Genomic DNA, 20423 nt, shown 5'->3' on the forward strand with positions numbered 1-20423 from the left:
CATGTAAGGTCAGTCTCTTTGGCCCTGAAGAGTTTGTCACCGTGGTTGGGCCCGAGGGCTATACGGATGGTCCGAGTCTTCCAATGCCTGTTAGAACCTTCTAAAGATGAAATGGTCACCCTAGTAGCCAGTGACTTCCCTGTCATCTGGGATCGCCAAGCTCAGGTTAGGAGACTAGTTGGCCTGAATGCGTTCAAGGAATCAGTGACCTTCTAGATACCTTCCACCCCTGAGAGCCTATAATTCTAGTTTTTTGGTAATAAAGATTAAAAAAGGTAACAATTGGGGCGCCTGGGTGGCTCAGCCAGTTAAGTGTCTGACTTTAGCTCAGGTCATGGTCTCACCATCAGGCTCTGTGCTGATAGCTCAGAGCCTGGAACCTGCTTTGGATTCTGTATCTCTCTCTCTCTGTCTCTCTCTCTCTCGCTCTCGCTCTCGCTCTCTGTGTGTGTGTGTGTGTGTGTGTGTGTGTGTCCCTCCCCTGCTCCTGCTCTCTCTCTCTCTCAAAAATAAACAAACATTAAAAAGAAAAGATAACAGTAGCTACTGTTTATTGAGTGCTATTGCAGATTGACTTCTGGACTAATGAATGTTACGCGGCTTATTCCACATCTTCTTGGCCTGCTTGTATGGTTCACCAGAATTCAGTGCTAATAGCTTTGGGGTGGCAGAGGGTGGGGGAGGGCATAAAACCCAGGCATCTTTGAGGGAGGCGGCCTGCTGGCTGAGGGCAATGCCCAGAGAAGAGGACAGATGTGGGCCGCTGGTGGCCAACACCCTCTGTAGCCGGGGCCTGGGCAGAGCACTGCTGACACATCCTGTGGAAAACAGTGCAGCTGCTCTTGGTCATGTCTGTGTTCTTCTTACTCTGGGCAGGCGTATCAGCCAATAAGTCACTGCCTGAGCCAATGTGTTCTTTTGGGTTGCCTAGGATTACAGTCACTGCCATGTGCAACATGGACTTCAGCCACTTCCCCCTGGACTCCCAGACCTGTTCTTTGGAGCTGGAAAGCTGTAAGTATCCGTGTACCTAATGACAGATCTTTGCCTTTATTTCCTCTCCAATCTTTGTGCCATTTTAGTAACCATGAGACCGAGGACTGCCCGCCAGTGTTAAGACCTGTTTACACTGAAACTGGTGTAGGATTTCTCTGTTGTTTCAGCCTGCGTCAGAATTCAAAGGAGTCAAATTAACTTATTTTCCTTTCCCCAAAGATGCATATACAGATGAAGATCTGATGCTGTATTGGAAGAATGGGGATGAATCCCTGAAAACAGATGAGAAGATCTCGCTGTCTCAGTTTCTGATTCAGAAATTTCATACCACTTCCAGACTGGCCTTCTACAGCAGCACTGGTAGCTAATGTTTGCCATGGTCCGATTCAAATGTGGAAGAAAATGCATGAGAATTCTCCAGCCTTAAACTTTCCCCCTTCCAGTTAAAAGGAATTTGGATGATTGGATAATGCTTAGTTCTACCAAACATTAGCAGCACTTAAAAGCAGAGTTTTAAAAAGTTGCCGTCCTCAGAAATCCCACGGCCAGAGTCAACTACTCCTAACAAATTGACACACACCCTTCCAAACAGCTTGCTTTAATTATGGAATTGTACGGAAGTGGGGTCATGTTTCACATGCTATTCGGTAATCTGGTTTATCTGACTTAATGATACGGATGATAGATATCCTAGGAAAGTAATACATGTACTTCTTACTTATATTCCAATCTATAGATTTATTTTTAATGCTTAGTGTAACTCATCCCGGACCCAGGGCTGTGCGAAGTTTTGAGAGGTTGCACTTGTCAGTCTTCCACTAATCTCACCGTGAGCTCTTGTAGTAGTTTTCCGAGGGCTGTCATAATAAAGCACCACGGTCTGGATGCCTGAAACAACTGTAATGCATTCGCCCACAGTTCTGGAGGCCAGAAGTCTGCAGGCCATGCTCCTCCCTTACACTCTAGGCAGGAATCTTTCCTTGTCTCTTACTAGTTTCTGGTGGGTGCTGCATTGTTCTAATGTCAGCCTCTGTTGTCAAGTGGCATTTTCCCTGTGTTCCTTCTCTGGGTCCTTCACATGCTGCTGTTTCTGTGTCTCTCTGTCCACACTGCCCTCTTTTCTAACGATACCAGTTGTTGGATTATGGCCCACCCTAATGCAATAGGATCTCATCTCATCTCGAGTCCATGTACAAAGACCCTATTTCTAAACGGTCACATTCACAGAAACTGGGAGTTAGGACTTGGACATATCTTTCTGAGGGACACAGTTCAACCCACGATAGCCCTGTGGTGGCTATAGAACCCTAGAGGACTTCTCACTTCATTACCCTTTGTGTACTGAGAAGTCCAGGCCCTTCTGTGGGAAGGTTTTGTTCTACTCTCTGCCCCCATATGGCCACCATCTTCCTGTTCGCCTGCCTTCCACACACCCCTGTCCCCAACATCAAACATGGAAAAAGACTGAGCCTCAGTGAAGGTCATGTTAATGTCTAGATAGCCCAAGCCTTCTTCACTTTATGCCCACAGTGCTCGTCCTCACCTCTCTCTTCCCTTTTCTGCTGCTATGTATTGCCACAGAATTTTCCTTTCTCATATCTTCTTGGTAAGTTCAAACCAACCTTTACTCTAAAACCATTTTTAAGAATGTCTTATATAACTTTTTATTATGTGCTACTGTTTTTAAAAAATATATTTTCTTTTTTTATTGGGGGAGAGAGTGTGTGCATGCACGCACACTCATGCACAAGTAGGTGAGAGGCAGAGAGAGAGGGAGACATAGAATTCCAAGCAGGATCTGTGCTGTCAGCATAGAGCCTGATGCAGGGCTCCATGCCATGAGCGATGAGCCAAAATCAAGAGTCAGACACTCAACAGACTGAACCACCCAGGCACCTTTTTATTTCTTTCTTTGAGAGAGAGAGAGAGAGAATCCTACGACCCTGGGATCGTGACCTGAGCTGAGATCAAAAGTCGAGCATGCCCAACTGACTGAGCCACCCGGCACCCCTAGAGTATACATTTTTAAAGCTCCTGGTTTCTTCCTGGTGTTTCCAAGGCGACTCTCCGTGGTTTTCTTCCAAGGAGAGGGTAGTGGAATAACCCTTAGCAGAATGAGGGCAACTCTCAGCCTTTTCAGAAAAACCCTGCGCAGACCTAAGGAACAATGTGATTTGCTTCATGGGCACCAATTTAAGTATGGAAAATAAAGCTGACATGACTGGGTAAATGTTGTGGTATGAATAAAGGACTGGGAGTTTCTGTCATATTTGAAGATGACTTTCTATTTATCCACTCCACTGAAAGCACCTACCTCACTGAAACAACCCAGGAACGTGTATAGGAACCGTGTGTCAAGCTTGTCTGGACCCGTCCTGTTGTTCCAGCCTTCCTCTGTTGATCCACCCTTCCTTTCCCCGACTCACCACTAACTTTCCACTCCAGCCCGGTCACCTCTGTCCCCTCCCTCAGCAACATTTTTCCATGCAGCCCGAGGTCCTCCTGCATCCAAACCGTCAGGGGAGTGTGTTTGACAGGCAGATTTCTGGGCCCTGTTGCAAGCTACTGAGTCAGCATCCCAGGCTGGGCTGAGACGGGAGGGGGTAGGGTGTGCACACAGCTTCAGTCCACTTTATACGTGTATACCGTCCTTGCCACCATCTGTGGTCCCAGTGATTGCGTAACGATCTTGTGGGTCATTTGAAGCCTTACCATTTTAGTCCTTGTTTACAACCACTCAGCTAGCGATGTATGTGGACACTGGCTCAGCTGACCGACCTACAACAAAGGGAAGAGTGGCAACAGCCCAGCTCTGCTGGCTCTCGCCTCCCTGGTATTGGCCTCAATAAAATAGAACCAGAACCTTCTTAGGTTCCTGAACAGTGATTCCTGAGGAAATGTGGTCGTCGTTTGCAAATAACAAATATCAAACAAGCAGCTAAACCTAGATCTCTCTTTCTACCTTTCCCCAAAATGCTGTGGAGGGAAATTAGGTAATATTGAATAAATTTGTTTATAGGAGAGAGGGCTCCGATTTTAGAAAGGAAATGTATCACATTAAGTCAACTGATCATTCACTTTTAACTTTCTGCTGAAGATGAGAGCATGGGGGAAAGAGCACGGGGGCTGAGAATATGGGGGAAAGAAGGGCTCCCAGGGAAGGAATTTGGTTTTGCCTCTTGCACTGAACCTCCCGGCTTCCTCCTGTGTCCCCCAGGCTGGTACAACCGTCTGTACATTAACTTCACGTTGCGACGCCACATCTTCTTCTTCTTGCTCCAAACCTACTTCCCTGCCACCCTGATGGTCATGCTGTCCTGGGTGTCCTTCTGGATTGACCGCAGAGCTGTGCCTGCCAGAGTTTCACTGGGTAAAAGCATGTGATAAGGTGTGATAGGGTGGTTATTTGTTTTACAACTGATCACTAGAAAAAGTAAAATCATTATTCAGAGTTCTTAACCGATGGGCTGCCAGAGCCCAAAGGACCAGACTTCCCCCTGCTTCCTGCCCTCACCATTCCCACACTGCTCTCAGTTTCCTAGACTGCTTTATGAAAACCACAGGGAGCTACAACTACATCAGCTCTGCTGCAGTCATTTCAGAATGAAATAGCTTGTCTGGGGACTAGAGTTCTACCACCAGTAGTGTTAGAGCTCAGTACTTCGATGAATAAGATAATTCTACAAATGGCACAAACTTATTCTGTACATACAAGAATTTTGTTGGTTGCCCTTGTTTGAGTAGAGTGAGTGTTTGAAAGCAGGGCCCGTATCAGGAGATTTGGGGGGAGGGAGAGGGCTGTATGCCCTGGAGTTGTGGTTTTAGTCCTTGGAGACCCTCAACTCCAGAGTGAACTTTTACAGTTCATCATTGTCAATCTGGACAGAATCGAGTCAGGCTCCCAGAAATGTGGGGGTTTCACTGGCAAGGCACAGTGAGGAAGAAATTAGCACGTAGGCTTCCAGGAATTTTCAGTCTTCAGAGACTTAATGTGGCCAGAGAGAGAACGAGGCCATTCCTTACGGTGTGGGACGTTTCCTTTAGAGGTGTCCTTTACTCACCATTTCAAATGCACATCTGGACAGGTCCTCGTGAAGCACTGCTGATGTGGTCAGCCACATGGCACTGACCCAGTCCCCTAAAGTGAAAGAGGAGGGCGGGGGCCACCTGCCGCCTGTGGGACAGGTCCACAGCATGGATGTTTCCATGCCCCGGGGATTTCTCGTTAGATTTAAGAGATGGAGCATGTAAAATGGTGACTCAGTGGAATGTGGGAGCTATTCTGTACCCTTGTCGGCAGCTGAACTAGAGCTGGATGTTGCAGGTATCACCACCGTGCTGACCATGTCCACCATCATCACAGGGGTGAACGCCTCCATGCCCCGCGTGTCCTACATCAAGGCGGTGGACATCTACCTCTGGGTCAGCTTTGTGTTCGTGTTCCTCTCGGTGCTAGAGTACGCAGCCGTCAACTACCTGACCACGGTGCAGGAGCGGAAAGAGCGGAAGCTTCGGGAGAAGGCGAGACAAGTTCCATTCATTTCCTGTCCTAGCCGAAGCTACTGGTTGGATGAGAATGGCAGGAGGGAGGGCTGTGTGTCGAAAAGGGCGATGTTTATGCAAAAGGAGGGGTATCTGTTTTAAAGTGGGTTCTAGCTTCTACCACAATGGATCCCAGAAAGCAGAAAGTCTTTGGATCAAGACTAGGAACAAGAAGACTTGGGTTCTTAGGTCCAATTCTGCCACTTATGCTGGGCTTCCCTTTCCTCACCTGTAAAAAAGGTATAGCTGAACCCTCACTCGCCTTCCTCCCAGGATTATTGTAAGGATCTCATGAAATAATATATATAAAAGTTGTTTTGAAACTGTGGGGTTCTAGGGACGCTTGGGTGGCTCAGTCAGTTAAGCGTCCAACTTCGGCTCAGGTCATGATCTCACAATTCGTGAGTTCGAACCCCATGTCGGGCTCTGTGCTGACAGCTCACTCAGAGCCTGGAGCCTGTTTCAGATTCTGTGTCTCCCTCTCTCTCTGACCCTCTCCTGCTCATGCTGTCTCTCTCTCTTTCTCAGAAATAAATAAAACATTAAAAAAAATTTTTTTTAAGAAACTGTGGGGTCCTAGACAGACATAAAGTATCACTATTATTATTGAACATGTTTAGGGATCGTGCCTCCATGTCCTATGACCAGACAAGGAGAGAGTTCTAGAATTAAAAATTCCTGTATTTATCTGTGCTCTGACCCAGTGAAAATTCAGCCAAATATACCTTTAGCATTTAGACTCATTGGAAATACTATGCTATGTACACTGTACCACCATACTATACTAACCTGCAGCATGAGAGAGAATGCAAATGAGAGATTCAGGCAATGTGCATGGGCCTTTGGCACAAGGAGAGAACATTAATTCCATTCATATTCAGGCTCTAATTAATCACAGCAAAAAATAAAATGCCAGCTTGTTACCAAATCATTGCTCATCATTGCACCAATCAAAATGGGCATTCACCTAAAAGGTATAAAGATCAGGGATATTAAAATCCCACATTTATGCTCATCTAGGTGGCTAGTAGCTCCTTAATATAAGGGAACTTTAAATTTTAGGAAAAGAGGATGCATTACCTTTTCAAAAACAGTCTTTCAATGCCCACATCATACCTGTTAAATATTTCTACATTGTCTCCAAATAGGCTAAATTGTTTAAGAATTTATTTTTAAAATTCTATTCAAACTTTTTCTACTTTAGCACTTGAGTAGTATTCACTCAGATTTTCAATAATCTGCACATTGGTCACTGTCAAATGATTTTGGATTATATTTAAACACTTTTGATTTATAATCCAATGAACTTTCCTGAATAGAGCTGCTGAGAAAAATACAAGCCTTCATCTGACAAATAGGGACTCATGACTTGTTGAATGGTGCCAGCTAGAAGCCCACTCTTGGCTGACTCAAATTTTGGACAGAAGTTAAGTGAAACCATTTCCTTCCTTAAAAAAGGCATTGCAGGGGCATCCAGTTGGCTGAGTTGGTAGAGCATACGACTCTCTATCTCAAGGTTGTGAACTCAAGCCCCACATTGGGCATGGAAGCTACTTAAAAATAAAATAATAAAAAAGGATTGAAGGCACCCTGATGTTTTATGCTTAAATTTAACTCTTCAGAATTACTATAAAATTAGCCTAATTTAAATTTATGCTTACATTTAACTCTTTAGAATAAGGATGCTCTCCTACCTAATCATCTTTTGCCTCATGCACAAAGAGGTGGAGACCCACAACTGGAATGAAAATGCATACGTTTAAAGTTTTGACTCTGACACTAGCTATTTAATCTCAGGAGAACTATATGGTCTCTCTGGGTCTTAGCCTCTCTATAGTTGAGAGCATGTGAACTAAATCAATGATTCTGGACCGCGGCTGCACAGTAAAATCACCTGGAGAGCTTCAAATTAATTAGTTTAGAGTGGAGCCTGGGTGTGGCCATTTTAAGGAGCTCCCTGGGTGATTCTAAGATGCAGCCAGGGTAGAGAGTCATTGGACTAAGTGACCTCTGGAGATCCTTCTAGTTCTGCCTTTCTGAGTAGCCAGGAGGCTCTGCTCTCCGCCCACCACCTTCTTTGCCCGTCCACAAGGTCTAAACATGCCTGCCATCTCTCTTGTGTTTGCTACCCACAGTTCCCCTGCATGTGTGGAATGCTTCACTCGAGAACCATGATGCTGGATGGAAGCTACACCGAGTCTGAGGCCAACAGCCTGGCTGGGTACCCAAGAAGCCATATTCTGACAGAAGAAGAAAGACAAGACAAAATAGTGGTCCACCTGGCTCTGAGCAATGAATCCAACTCCTCCAGGAAGAAGGGGCTTCTGAAAGGCCACGTGGGTCTTCGCATCTTCCAGAACACCCACGCCATTGACAAGTACTCCAGGTTGATATTTCCTGCCTCCTACATATTTTTCAACTTAATCTATTGGTCAGTGTTTTCCTAGGAGCCCTGAGGCTATGCCTGGGAAAGGACATAGACATCTACGGGGCCTGGCCAGCCGTCTGCTCATGGACCTGCCGCGCACTCTTCCCTCACCAGATGGAGCAGCCGCCCCTGGACCACCAGCTCCTGGACCACCATGGCAGTACCTCCTCTCAGAGGAGCCCAGGAGCCCTCCAGCTCCCCTTTCCCTGACCTCATGGGTTTGCTCCTCATGAATGGTGTGTTTTGTGTCCTACTTCATGTCTCATTGGGACTGTCTTCTTCTGTTCTTGTGTGCAAACAAGAGCACAAGAGCCTCCCTCCTGTAAAAAATGACTCAAATGCCTCCTAGATATTGAGACCCTAAGAAAGCCCAGGGTTCAGTTGTAAAGAGACAAGAAAGAATGAAGGGTAAGCTTAGGGGCTTTCAGAATAAGATATAGGAAATAGGATTCAAAATAGGAATTAAAAAATCTGTAAACCCATACAACTAGATTAAGTGCCTACCCAGGAAGGAAAAAAAAGCTCATATCCCAGATGGGAAGTGATTTGACCTGCGTGAGTCTGGCAACTCACATATTTTTCAGTCCATTCGATCATTCATTAAATATTGAGCACCCATCCTGTGCCAGGTACTGTGGAAATGAACAAATAGAAGTCTCTTTTCTTAGAGAACTTCCTAAGCCTGCACTCATTCTACATATGGCAGAGGATACTTCTGCCCTTCTCTCTCTCCCAGCCCCTACTTATCCCACGGATCTGTTCTGTCTGCTGGTGCTTTTACTCCTATGTCTGTTTAGAAAAGCACTTCCAGTCTCCCATGAGGCCCTCCTGAGGCCAGCCTGATACTTCTCTCCTGGAATCTCCATGCAGGGCAAGTATAGTGCTGGGGAGAAGGCCAGGGACTTGAGAATGGGTGAAAACAGAACCCAGTCGTAGAGACGAAGGAGCCATGAATCTGCTGTGGAAACGTTTTCCACATGCCATCCTACTTTCGTATCTGGATTTCTCCCCCAGCAGGCAGATGTCCTGTGTCCAAGCCCACCCCAGGGACCCTACCTAACCAGAAATGCCCCCGGAATGATTTCGCCTTTCCACAAGGCAGTGACTCTCCTCTAATGTGGCTGAGCTCAGATTAGGAAAGCAATCTGATTTACTGGATCTACGGTAAGTAGTGAATGACCATTTCTCTTAACCCTGTTTTAGGTATTTGCTAGTTAACTCAAGTGAACTTCTAATTAGCAGTATTTATGGAAATATAAAGGATATGATTTTGAGAAGGGGGCCATTTCTTTAAATCACAGCACTTGGAATCAGAGGGCTGATCTGGGGAATAGAGAAGGAATGCCCAGCTCAAATTCCTTGCTTAATCAAAGAAGCAGTTCTGCTCTTTCCCCTACCTACTGCCCCTTCTGCCTTCCTGTTCAGGGTCTGAGCATCTGGTCCTTTGGTCACAAGTATACAAATGGTACAGCAAAAGTAAGAGTATAACCCTGCCTTAAATCAAGTGAGCTCTGGCCTGTGGAGCTCCTGACTCCCAGGGGCAGGAATTCTTAGTTCCTGAGGAACAGAGCACAGGTGGGTACCAGAGCCTCCTTAAGTTTCAAGTCAAGGACCCGTACATCCCTGATCTGCTCCCTTCTCCCTCACCACAACTGCCACACAGCTGCCCTATGCATCTCAGCTTCCCTGGTCTTTCCTTTTTTCAGTTCCCCACACATTTCCTCTGTTCCCATACCCATTCCTTGTGTGATCTGGTCCCAAACACCCCCTTGCTTCACCACTCCAGTGCCCATATTGAGAACCAGACTCAGCATCTCTGGTTACCAGCCCTGATCTGAACTGTGGCCTCCAGCCCTACCATTCCAGAGGCTGTGTGATCAGGGCTGGGGTTGGAGGAGTTAAACTCTCAACAAGCCAGCCTCCAGGCAATAATATGGCATAGACTACCTTGGGCAGCTGTGAGTTTGGGACCTTCCCAAGAACACTCTCAGGTTTAATAATTCACTGGAAGAACTCTCAGAACTCAGAAAAGCCATTATACTCACAGTTATGCTTTAAAGTGGCAAAAGGGTACAGATTAAAATCAGCGAAGGAAAGCAGCATTTCGGGCAGGGCGCAGGAGAGACCAGGCGCGACTTTCAACTGTTCTCTCTCAGTGGAACCATGCAGTTAGTGCTTATGTCTCTCAGCAATGATGTGTGACAATATGCACCAAATGTACGCACCAAGGAAACGTACCCAGGTCCATCGGGATGTGCAGAGTTTTTATTAGAGACCGGCCATATAGATAAAGCTAACTTTCCACCTGGCTGACCTTAGGCTCTAGCCCTTTCAGAGGTTGAGCTGAGAACTCTTAGCCTAAGGCCTCCATCATAAATCACACTGTTAGCATAGACTATTTGGCTTGGCCCAAGGCTCCAAGGTAAAGACTCTCCTATTAGGCAGGATATTCCAAGGGATTAGGAATTACCTCCAAGGAGCTGAGACTGACCCAAACCCTTTCTTTTGTCAAGGTTAGTCCTTTCCGACACAGCAGTCTTTGTAAATTGCTTACTGTTAATGCTGATTGCTGCGTTGCTATTATAGACTCATGCAACAAACATTTTAAAGCATCCCTTGCACTAGGATGTTCAAATTAAGGACAAGTCAGTTACCGCTGTCACAGAGGGTATACATATATAGAGGATAGCATACACAAATACCTACAAGTTAAAAAGTGTTAGGTGCTACAGTAGTGGTTCAAAGTGCAATGGGAATTCAGAGGAAGGAGAGAATGATTTCTACTGGGAAGACTGGATCTCATGGAGGAAATAGCCCCTGAGCTGCTACCCCTTGAGATTTGGAGATGTACATGCTAGATGAACATGTAGAAAAGTACATATTGGGTCTGTGCTGTCCAACATGGTAGCCACTAGCCGTGTAGCTATTGAAATTTAAGTTAAATTAAAGTACAATTCTTGGCACTGCACTAGGCACCTTTTCCAAGTGCTCTGCTCAATTGTTGAGGATAGTGCAGACATATAGACTATTTCCACAATCATGGAAAGTCCTATTAGATAGTGCTGTTGTGGATGAAGGGGTCAGCCTGAGCAGAGGCGTGAGAGAGGCAGGAAAGCCTGGGGCTGCACAGGGCAGGGTTTGTGGGACAAGTCATCTGTTTTCGCTGGGCCCTAGGCTATGGGAAGAGGGAGTGAAAGACCAGCACTTTCCACAACACTAGGGTCATGGCAGGCTCCCCCCATGCCACTGCCAACAAGGACAGTGTCCCCTCCCTGGAGTTGTCTGGCTCAGAACCGCTGGATTTCCCAGCCTCATGGACACATGAAAGATGAAACTACATAAACAAGGATTATTGGATGGTACAGGGCATCTGGAGTCGTTTAGAAATGTTTACTCTCTGTAGATTCTCCTAGGCCACAATGCTACTCAAAGAATGATAATTATGTTGTCATTAAATATATCGCTGTAGTTGTCTTATTTAATTCCAACACTGCTCTGCTTCTGACTATGTTGTCTTCATAAATTGAGGCTCATATGACATGGTGGCCTGTTTACACTTAAACAAATAAAGATGTATTTTAACTAGCTTACATATTTAACTGGAGTAAATTATATAGCAAACATGTTTATAATCATAAGCAGCATTTTATCATGTAGAATCATAATATAATGACAGCACTGTATTTAGCACTGCCTTACTGCAGTGTAACACAGTTTGACTCTACTTGAGAAAAGTAGAAAATTGAAAGGAGGTAAAGAAGAGACAGTAGTAGGGGTGTCCGGGTGGCTCAGACGACTAAACATCTGATTTGGGCTCAGGTCATTATCTCCTGGTTCACAAGTTCAAGCCCAGCATCAGTCTCGGTGCTAGAAGCTCAGAGACTGGAGCCTCCTTTGGATCCTGTGTCTCCTTCTCTCTCTGCCCCTCCCCTGCTTGTGCTCTCTCTCTCTCTCTCTCTCTCTCTGTCTCTCTCTCTCTGTCTCTCTCTTTCTGTCTCTTTCTGTCTCTCTCTGTCTCTCTCAAAAATATAAAATTAACAAAAAAAAGAAGAAACAATAGTAGGAGTAGAAAACAGGAACTAAGGAAATGCCGAGGACATGGAATGATTCACTCTAGAGGCAGGAAGACAGCAGTAAACATGATTGTTATCAGGGATGCTTGAATGATACTTTATTTTACTGAATCTAAGGCACCATCAACGTAAGATGCACCCATATTTTATGTACCACAAAGAAAGAAAAAAAATGCTACTAATTAAATTATAGCATGCCAGGGATTATGAGTCCTGATTTCACCAGTGTTAAATTGTGAAAAAATATGCATGTTGGATAAATGAAACAGGTATCATACAAANTGCTTGTGCTCTCTCTCTCTCTCTCTCTCTCTGTCTCTCTCTCTCTGTCTCTCTCTTTCTGTCTCTCTCTGTCTCTCTCTGTCTCTGTCTCTCTCAAAAATATAAAATTAACAAAAAAAAGAAGAAACAATAGTAGGAGTAGAAAACAGGAACTAAGGAAATGCCGAGGACATGGAATGATTCACTCTAGAGGCAGGAAGACAGCAGTAAACATGATTGTTATCAGGGATGCTTGAATGATACTTTATTTTACTGAATCTAAGGCACCATCAACGTAAGATGCACCCATATTTTATGTACCACAAAGAAAGAAAAAAAATGCTACTAATTAAATTATAGCATGCCAGGGATTATGAGTCCTGATTTCACCAGTGTTAAATTGTGAAAAAATATGCATGTTGGATAAATGAAACAGGTATCATACAAAAGCTGGTGATTGGACATACTTCTTTGACACCACAGAACCAACATTTATTATGTGCTTGTCCTCAGGGTCTCGTGCCTAGGTGGGGGATGAAGTGATGGCAGCTAAATAAATGGGAAACACCTTCCAGTGATTAAGAAGTTTACACTGCAGTGGGTGTGTTTCAAAGGAGGGGGAGATCATAGAATTTGAGGAATAAATGCCATTCGTGGGAAATTTTGAACAATGGATAGATATAATTTTGACTAGTAGCAAAGGAGGGGAGGAGGTGGTAACATGGCAGAAGGAAAGCTGAAGTGTGTTCAGGGGACAGTGCGCAGACACCCTACCAAGTGTACAAAAAGCCTCAGGTTCTCATCTTTCTAGTTCCATCATCCTGGTATCAAGATCCTTTCAGGTTCATTCTGCTTAGAATAAATGTGGGGATGAAATTTGTCTGGTCTAGTCTGGGCCACACAGGTTGAAAATGATCAGAGCTCTGTGTTATGTGTAAATTTAGAAAGTTAGAACTCTTCAAAGACATTTTGACTTGGTTCAGTCTTTTTGTAAACATCTGCAAGAGGGCCAGGAATTCAAAACCCGGAAAGCTGCGTAGTCTGAGGGAACCAGTGAGGCAGAAAAATAATGGTAAGTATAGTGGAGAAGGTTCACGTTACGTTCAGTTATGTGTGAGAGCCACGGCCTGTGTGGGAAGCCAGGGGAAAGAACTATTCCATGTGGAGGGAGAGGAGTTTGAAAGACAAGTGCAGATGTGAATGAAAGTCATAAATGTTCGCCTGGGGCTGGAGGGAGGTAAGGACCCCTCCTAGATGGGCTCCATGAAGCTATCAGAGTGGGTGGACTCCAGGAGCAAAGCAGAAGAGATGAAGTCTGCAGACAAGAGCTTAGGACTATATATGTAGGTGGGAGGAGAAGGACTGATCAGAGAGGTAGGAGACACAGAAGACTGTTATGCCTTAGAAACTGGAAGAAGGGAGGCTCTCAAATGGAGGAGGGTACGGCTCGGGGTAAACGATAACCATAAAAAGTAAAGAAGGATAAACACTGTGAGCAGACACGGCAAGATGGGGGCCAGAGGCTTGGTGGGATCCAGCACACAGGCAGATGTTAAAGAAGAGGGACCTTTTTCCTACCTATAAGTGATTTAGGAAAGTGGAATGGAAAATGCTCAGAGAATTACTGCTATTGATTACGGAAATATTTTAGACTCTTGTTTTCTTGGAGGATTTAAACCTAACACAGTGGCATATCTGGCCTGAATGAGGATTGTGATCTCAGTGGTTGGTTTCCCAAGCCATTATGCTGGAGTTCAGGGGACCGGTCTGAAAACAGTGCTTATAACCTGGTCGCCAGGCCTGCGGACAAGCATCGGTCCTGAGGACTTCTGCTATCCTCTGTCCCCACGTACATGGAGACAGTGTGGCCGCTGCTTCAGCCATCATGGAAGATAGAACGGATGTTAAAGCAACCTCGTTGTGTAAAGGGCCAGGTATTGAGTGCATTCTCTGCGCTTGGCACCACGGTGAGAGTGGATGTATGGTTCCCAGCTCAATTCTCACGTAAACGCCGCTGAGGTAGGAAGGATTGCTCCTCCTACATACCCACTAAAGCATGCTGCCTTCCAGAACTGTATTCAATACATTTAGGTAGGTGGATTTCATGAAGCAATTCTTTCCCATAGTATTTTCAGGCAAAAGGGCAATTTATTCCCTTACTTACATGGATGGAGATAAGGTTGGAAAGAGTAGAAAGAAAACCCACTCTGGTCTGGCTTGCGCTGAGAAACGTGGACATGGAGTCATCCCTACACCCAGGTGGAAACTTGGAGTCAGTTAGGACACGTGGTTCGCTCTTGAGGCTGGAAGCTGGCCCATGGGATCCGCAGCTATTCAGCGCGGCCAGGACAAAGCAGGATGGGTCTCCACTACCTGTGCTGTCACAGGGAAGGAAAAGGTTTTCCTTGCCCCTCTTAGAGTCCCTGTCTGAGCCTGCAAATGAAGCTGAAAAAGACAGAAAGACAGATTAAGAGGAGAAAAACATACATATTTATCTAAGTTCACATGACACCGAGCTTTTGTAAAGAAACGAAGACCCAAAGAAGCAGTCATGCCTGAGCGTTTTTGTGCTAGATTTGATGAAGAGTGAAGAGTCATGGGAAGATAGGACAAAGGGTATGAGACAAGTGTACTAAATGGGGGTGGGGGACTTAGAAAGCCCTGTTTCTTCAGATTCCTCCCTGTGTCCCTTCATCATTGGAGATAACGGCGCTCCTTTCCTGTGGGTGTGGAAGAGACACCTGTCACGTAGCAGTTATGACTTGCTTCAGAGGGTGGTTAAAAAGTCCTTGCTGCACAAGCTGTTTCTCAAATTCCTTACTCTTGAAATAGTCAATAGGCTATATTTTGGGGGTTGTATGTCTTGTTTAAATAGTACAGACCAGGGGCGCCTGGGTGGCTTAGTCGGTTAAGCGTCCGACTTTCGCTTAGGTCATGATCTCGCGGTTCGTGGGTTCGAACCCCGCGTCGGGCTCTGTGCTGACTGCCAGCTCAGAGCCTGGAGCCTGTTTCAGTCTGTGACTCCCTCTCTCTCTGACCCTCCCCTGCTCACGCTGTCTCTCTCTCTCTCCTAGAAATAAATAAAACATAAAAAAAGAGAAATGTTTAAAAATAAAATAAAATAAAATAAAATAAAATAAATAGCTCAGACCAGCAGGATTCCCAGCCCCACCACCATCCTGGAGACTTCTTCCTCTTTCCTTTCGTTGCAAGAGAACAGACAGCTGTGGTTGTGGGATCAACACTGGATTGGAAGCAGCAGACGCCCCCACCCCCAGGCGATCACTAGGAAATGTGGCAGGAGTCAAAATGGTTCCCACAAGGAAGCCTGTGTGAAAGTGCTACCTGAGGGTGAAAGTGCTGGCCGGTTCGCACAGAGACCTACATCCCAAGCCAGGAGGCTCCGTTGTCCCAGCCTGTCCCACCCCCGGAGTCACCGGGGAGCATCTGCCTGGGTAGTATAAAAACATTCGCCATTAGCCGATTGGATAAAGCACTCAATCCTCACCCTCAGACCTTCAGATGTCATTACGAAATGACATTTGGGTCAAGCATTGAGAACATTAGGTTTGGGATTTATTTTAAAAGAGAAATTGAAAGATCAACCTTGGCTATAGTAAACCATTGTTTAATCTAAACATACCAGGTTTGTGGCGGCAAAGCTCTTCTCCACCTTGTCCATTTAGACTAAGACTCTGCAGGGCACATGAGTAACCTGGGGGCTTGTTAACACGCACACTCCTGTCCAGTAGGTGTGGGAGGGGACCCAGATTATGCATGCCCAGCAGGCACCTGGGAGATGTTTGACCTGCAGACCACGCTTCAAGTGGCAAGCCCTAGAGACCCCTGCTCATCATTTAAAGTTGAGCATAAATGTCACCTCCTCTCTGTTGATCTCCCAACATCCTCTTCCTTCTCAAAGCAGCATTTATTACTACCTTACTGGCACCCCCAAAGTATTTTATGCATTTGAGCATTAAGAAATTTTCTTTATGTTGTGATTATGCTCCTTAATCCATGCTTTCTTAGCTCTGGCAAAGTAGTAGTCACCTGGGGAGTTTAAAACAAATCTCAGTGCCTGAGTCCCATGACCCCAAGAGTTTCTGATTTTATTTTGGCCCCCACTCTGGCAGCTATGGCGGAGGGGAATCAGAGCACCTGGCTCCTGGGGTCCCACACAGACCAGGTTCAGCCACTCGTCACTGACAGAACCCAAAGGCAGAGAAATGGAGTGGTGGTGAAACAAGAAAGTTTATTTCAGGGAGGCTGATGCTGAGCAGACAGCAGACTGGAGTCTCGAGGACTGTCTCCCAAGTGCAGAAAATACTTCCCGGTTTATATGAGAAAAATGTGGGACAAACGCTGGCGGGAAAGTGCAGAAGGGCAGCAAAGATCAAATTGCTCATTGTCTTGGAGTCCGCCAAGCTATGGGGTCTTGCTGGCTCAGGGTGGTGCTTATTGCCACGGCGGGGGGTGGGGTGTGTGTGCGTAGTTTCAGATGCAGCAGAGGATGCTCTCCCTGCAGGGTCTTTTGCCTGAGTTAAGAGATAAACTGGAAAGAACTTAGTGAATTAGAAAATTACAGACCAAGGTCAGAATGGAGGTAGTTGAAGTGTCTTTCACTCTCTTAAATAACACTAATGCTTTTTTGAAGGCAGTTACTAAAATCTGAAATAAATTTCTTTGGGAGAGTATTGTCTCGACATGATTTGCATGGTTTGCAAACTGTGTTCCCTGGGATCCAGTGGGCTACTCCAGGGGTGGGAGATGGGAGAATAGAAATGCGCAGAGGGAGTGGGGACAAGGCAATGGACCCAGCCAGAATGGGGGAACAGTAAGGAAGGAACAGAAGCTCATCCTTCCTCTTTTCCCAACAAAATTTTTCATCCTGCTCTTGGGCAAACCAACTAGCGCAACAAAGAAGACAGTCTGCTGTAAGCAAGTGCCCAGTGCTTTAATCTTTCCAAGATCCCCGTGAAGGAAGTTCACAGAGGAGATAAGAGGTAAATATGGCAAGTTACAGGGCCAGGACTGCAACAGGACTTTTGACCCCAAGTCCTTTCAGCTGGCATGGTTCCCTGCAAGAAAGCTGTGGAGTCTGAGACACACCCCCCCACCCCCCAGGGAAGCGTCGTCCTCTCCCATCAGCACTGCTCGGATCCGTCCCGAAGATACCTGGCTTCTTGGTGGCGCGGGTGGAATGGAAGTTCAAAGTGGGAGGGACACGTAGGCACCAACCGCCCACAGAACTTCAGGTTTCTGCACTGACAGCGGATCTGCCCAAACTATTTGGAAAAAGCTTCCAGCTCTGGGTCCTGGTCTTCTGGCCCCCAGCCTTCACCTACTTCTTCCAATCCCCATCACCTCTCCTCTTCCCTAAGACAGCACCACTGCCCCACTTCCGGTAGGAATGCCGGCACGATGACCCCATTTCTCCCCCGATGTCTGCTCTGCTGTTGCAGGGTTGTAGAGGGCAACATGGCCGCAAACTTTTTTCATTCCTCCTCTCCACCCCTGGGTGAGAGCTGCGGCGGAAGATGCCATCACAGCGGTAATAAGCCCTACCTAGAATGTAAGCTCCACAGGACAGGGATTTCCATCTATATTCTTATCTGCTGTATCTCCTGGTATCTCCGTGCTGGGCACGTGGCCCAGTAAGTATTTATGGAAGGAATAAATGAACAACTACTCTTTGTGAGTACCCACTATGGGCTAAGTACTGTGCCTGGTGCTTTACTTACACTTTGTCATTTCCTGCTAGCTACTGAAATGTCTTACTCATGTCCCGTGCGGAGGCAGGAGGCTGGCGATTCAGTGAATGCATTTTGCTAACTGTGTGACATTGAGCAATGTACTTAATCTCTCTGAGCTTTAGTTTCTCCATCTGGGGGGGGGGGGGGCGGGCCGGGGAAGATGGTAATTCTGGCCTCTTAGGGTGCCTATGAGGAGTAAGTGAGTTAACCGGTCTAAAGCACTCAGCCCAGTGCTGACCCAGAGAAAATACAATGAAATACAATGTAGACAAAGGAGAGGAGTCGAAGAGCAGATGAGGAGGAGAAAGGTCAAGAAGGAAAAAGAGAGGAGGGAAGAAAACATTTAAAAGTGCGCTACAACCCCAAATACCAGTTCCATCTGTAATTGCAGTCATTTCTCAAACAACAAATATTTTAACACTAACCTGATCACAGAGTATATAAAATTCTTGGCAAGAGAACCCAGTTTGCCTTTTAACCAGACATTTTCATCAAAAAGGTAGATGAAAACTTTGTCGTGGACCAATCCGTGCTTTGGGGGACCACCTTCCTTTTTCTAAATGTTTATTTGTTTTTGGGAAAGAGAGAGCCGGGAGGGGAAGAGGCAGAGAGAGAGGGGGACAGAGGATCTGAAGTGGGCTCTGTGCTGACAATAGTGAGCCCAAGCGGGGCTTGAACTCATGAGCCATGAGATCATGACCTGAGCCGAAGTCAGATGATCAACTGACAGAGCCACCCAGGCGCTTCTGGGAATTACTTTTCTGTGAGGAGGATTCATTCTTCATTTTGCAGATGAGAAAACAGACCCAGAGAGGTTGAGTAACTTGCATACTGGCAGACAGCTAATTTTTAAAGGAAAAGTGCTTACCCAGATACTCTTTTCTGGCAGTTATAGAATCCAAATTAGTTAATATTCCTCAAGTGACATGAATTGGTAACAGCATGTGACCTGGGTTAAGACTTCTCCCTTTGGCTAGAGATTTCATCCTCTCAGCCCTGTGACCCACTGGGACACCTACAAGTGCCTAGCCTTTGGCACTTCATGTGTTTTTTTTCTGAAGTTGGAATGATGACATGGGTCACCTCTCAGGATTCTTCACTCAATCATGCTTTTCACTGAGTTTCCTAGAGCATATCTCTGGCCTTAGGAAAACTCCTTTGAAAAAATGTGCTTGATGTCATTGAATACTATTTGTTTTTAGTGACTTGCTGAATGTCACCTACACCAGGTTCAGTTAGATTCAGCTACAAGTAAAGAACATGGGCTTAAAAAGAAGGAAGTCTGGAAGAGGCAGTCCAGAATGCTCTAGCAGCTTTCTTCCATGTAGTCTCATGAAAACTCAGGCTGTTTCCAGCTCACTGCTTGCTGCCTTTTGGGGTATGGCCCTTGACGTCATGGTCCAAGATGGTGCTAGGAATCCTAGAGTTCTTTCTGCAGTTGAAGAGGCAGGATGCTTAAGGGAAGGAAGAAGGAACAATGGAGCATGCCAGCTATCTTTCAAGGAAAGTCCCAGGGAGCTGTTGCACACTTCTCCATTGGCTGAAGCTTGGTCTTATGGCCACATCTAGCTGCAAAGAATGCTGGGAAATGTATTTGCTCTGAATAGGCATATACCTAGCTAAAACTCAGGTTATTCTGGAAGAAAAAGAAAAACATATAGTGTAGGTAAGAGTGGTTCCCACCACGCCACCCAAGAACACACCCACTTGTATCCATGAAGCCCCGGCTGAGAACAGCAAGGAAGGTCATAAGAAAAGACAAAATGTTCAGCCATTGCCTCATCCCTCCCTCTCATCCAGATGCCTTCTTGTTACTATTCTCAAATGTGAAGCAGGGCAGAGATACACGGGTCTTTCTAAAGCATTGTGTTGATGCCAGGAGCTTCTGTTACTACTGAGCTCAGAGACTTGGAATGTTTCTAGGCCCAGAAATAAGACCTGGGAACTGAGTCCCTGCCATCGTTTATTTTGAAAGAGGGCAGGCGTTTTCCTTTCCCCCAACGCTGCCAATTTTAGGGACAAGCAAATGGGGTTAGCAAATCTGAGGCAATTCTCCTTGGTATAGACTGTGAGGGCCTTAAAGCCCCTGCCCTCACTACTGCTCCACCTGTTTGTGTGACTGTTGTCTCCAGGGGCTGAGCTGGCCTGTCCCCCTCACACTCTCTAGTATTCTCAGGGGCCTTGAATACTAGAGTCAAGAGAGCAAAACAGCCTCCAAAGTGATTCTCAGTCTGAGGTTGTTTGTCCAGGAAAATGAAGGGTTGGCCCTGAATCACCCCACCCTCTTAGTTAACAGTAGTACATTGTTTTGAGATTTCCTGCTGGCTTGAAGGATGTAAATGTGACACAGAGGAGAGCTTCTTCTGAGTC

The 20423-nt window shown here is 45.9% G+C and overlaps 1 protein-coding gene across 1 annotated transcript in view; it reads left to right on the forward strand.

Annotated features, from left to right (window-relative positions):
* Positions 1 to 8171, forward strand: part of GABRR2 (gamma-aminobutyric acid type A receptor subunit rho2) — a 43483-nt gene extending 35312 nt beyond the window's left edge. The window contains exons 5-9 of the mRNA XM_077750283.1: positions 932 to 1014; positions 1216 to 1356; positions 4214 to 4366; positions 5321 to 5517; positions 7674 to 8171. Of these exons, the coding sequence (XP_077606409.1) occupies positions 932 to 1014; positions 1216 to 1356; positions 4214 to 4366; positions 5321 to 5517; positions 7674 to 7985 (886 nt within the window). The 3' untranslated portion in view covers positions 7986 to 8171. The remainder of the gene's footprint in view (positions 1 to 931; positions 1015 to 1215; positions 1357 to 4213; positions 4367 to 5320; positions 5518 to 7673) is intronic.
* The last annotated feature ends 12252 nt before the right edge of the window (positions 8172 to 20423 follow it).

This window comes from Crocuta crocuta, unplaced genomic scaffold (genome assembly GCF_008692635.1).
Source record: "Crocuta crocuta isolate KB4526 unplaced genomic scaffold, BGI_CrCroc_1.0 scaffold9, whole genome shotgun sequence".
In the NCBI taxonomy this organism is placed as follows: Eukaryota; Metazoa; Chordata; class Mammalia; order Carnivora; family Hyaenidae; genus Crocuta; species Crocuta crocuta.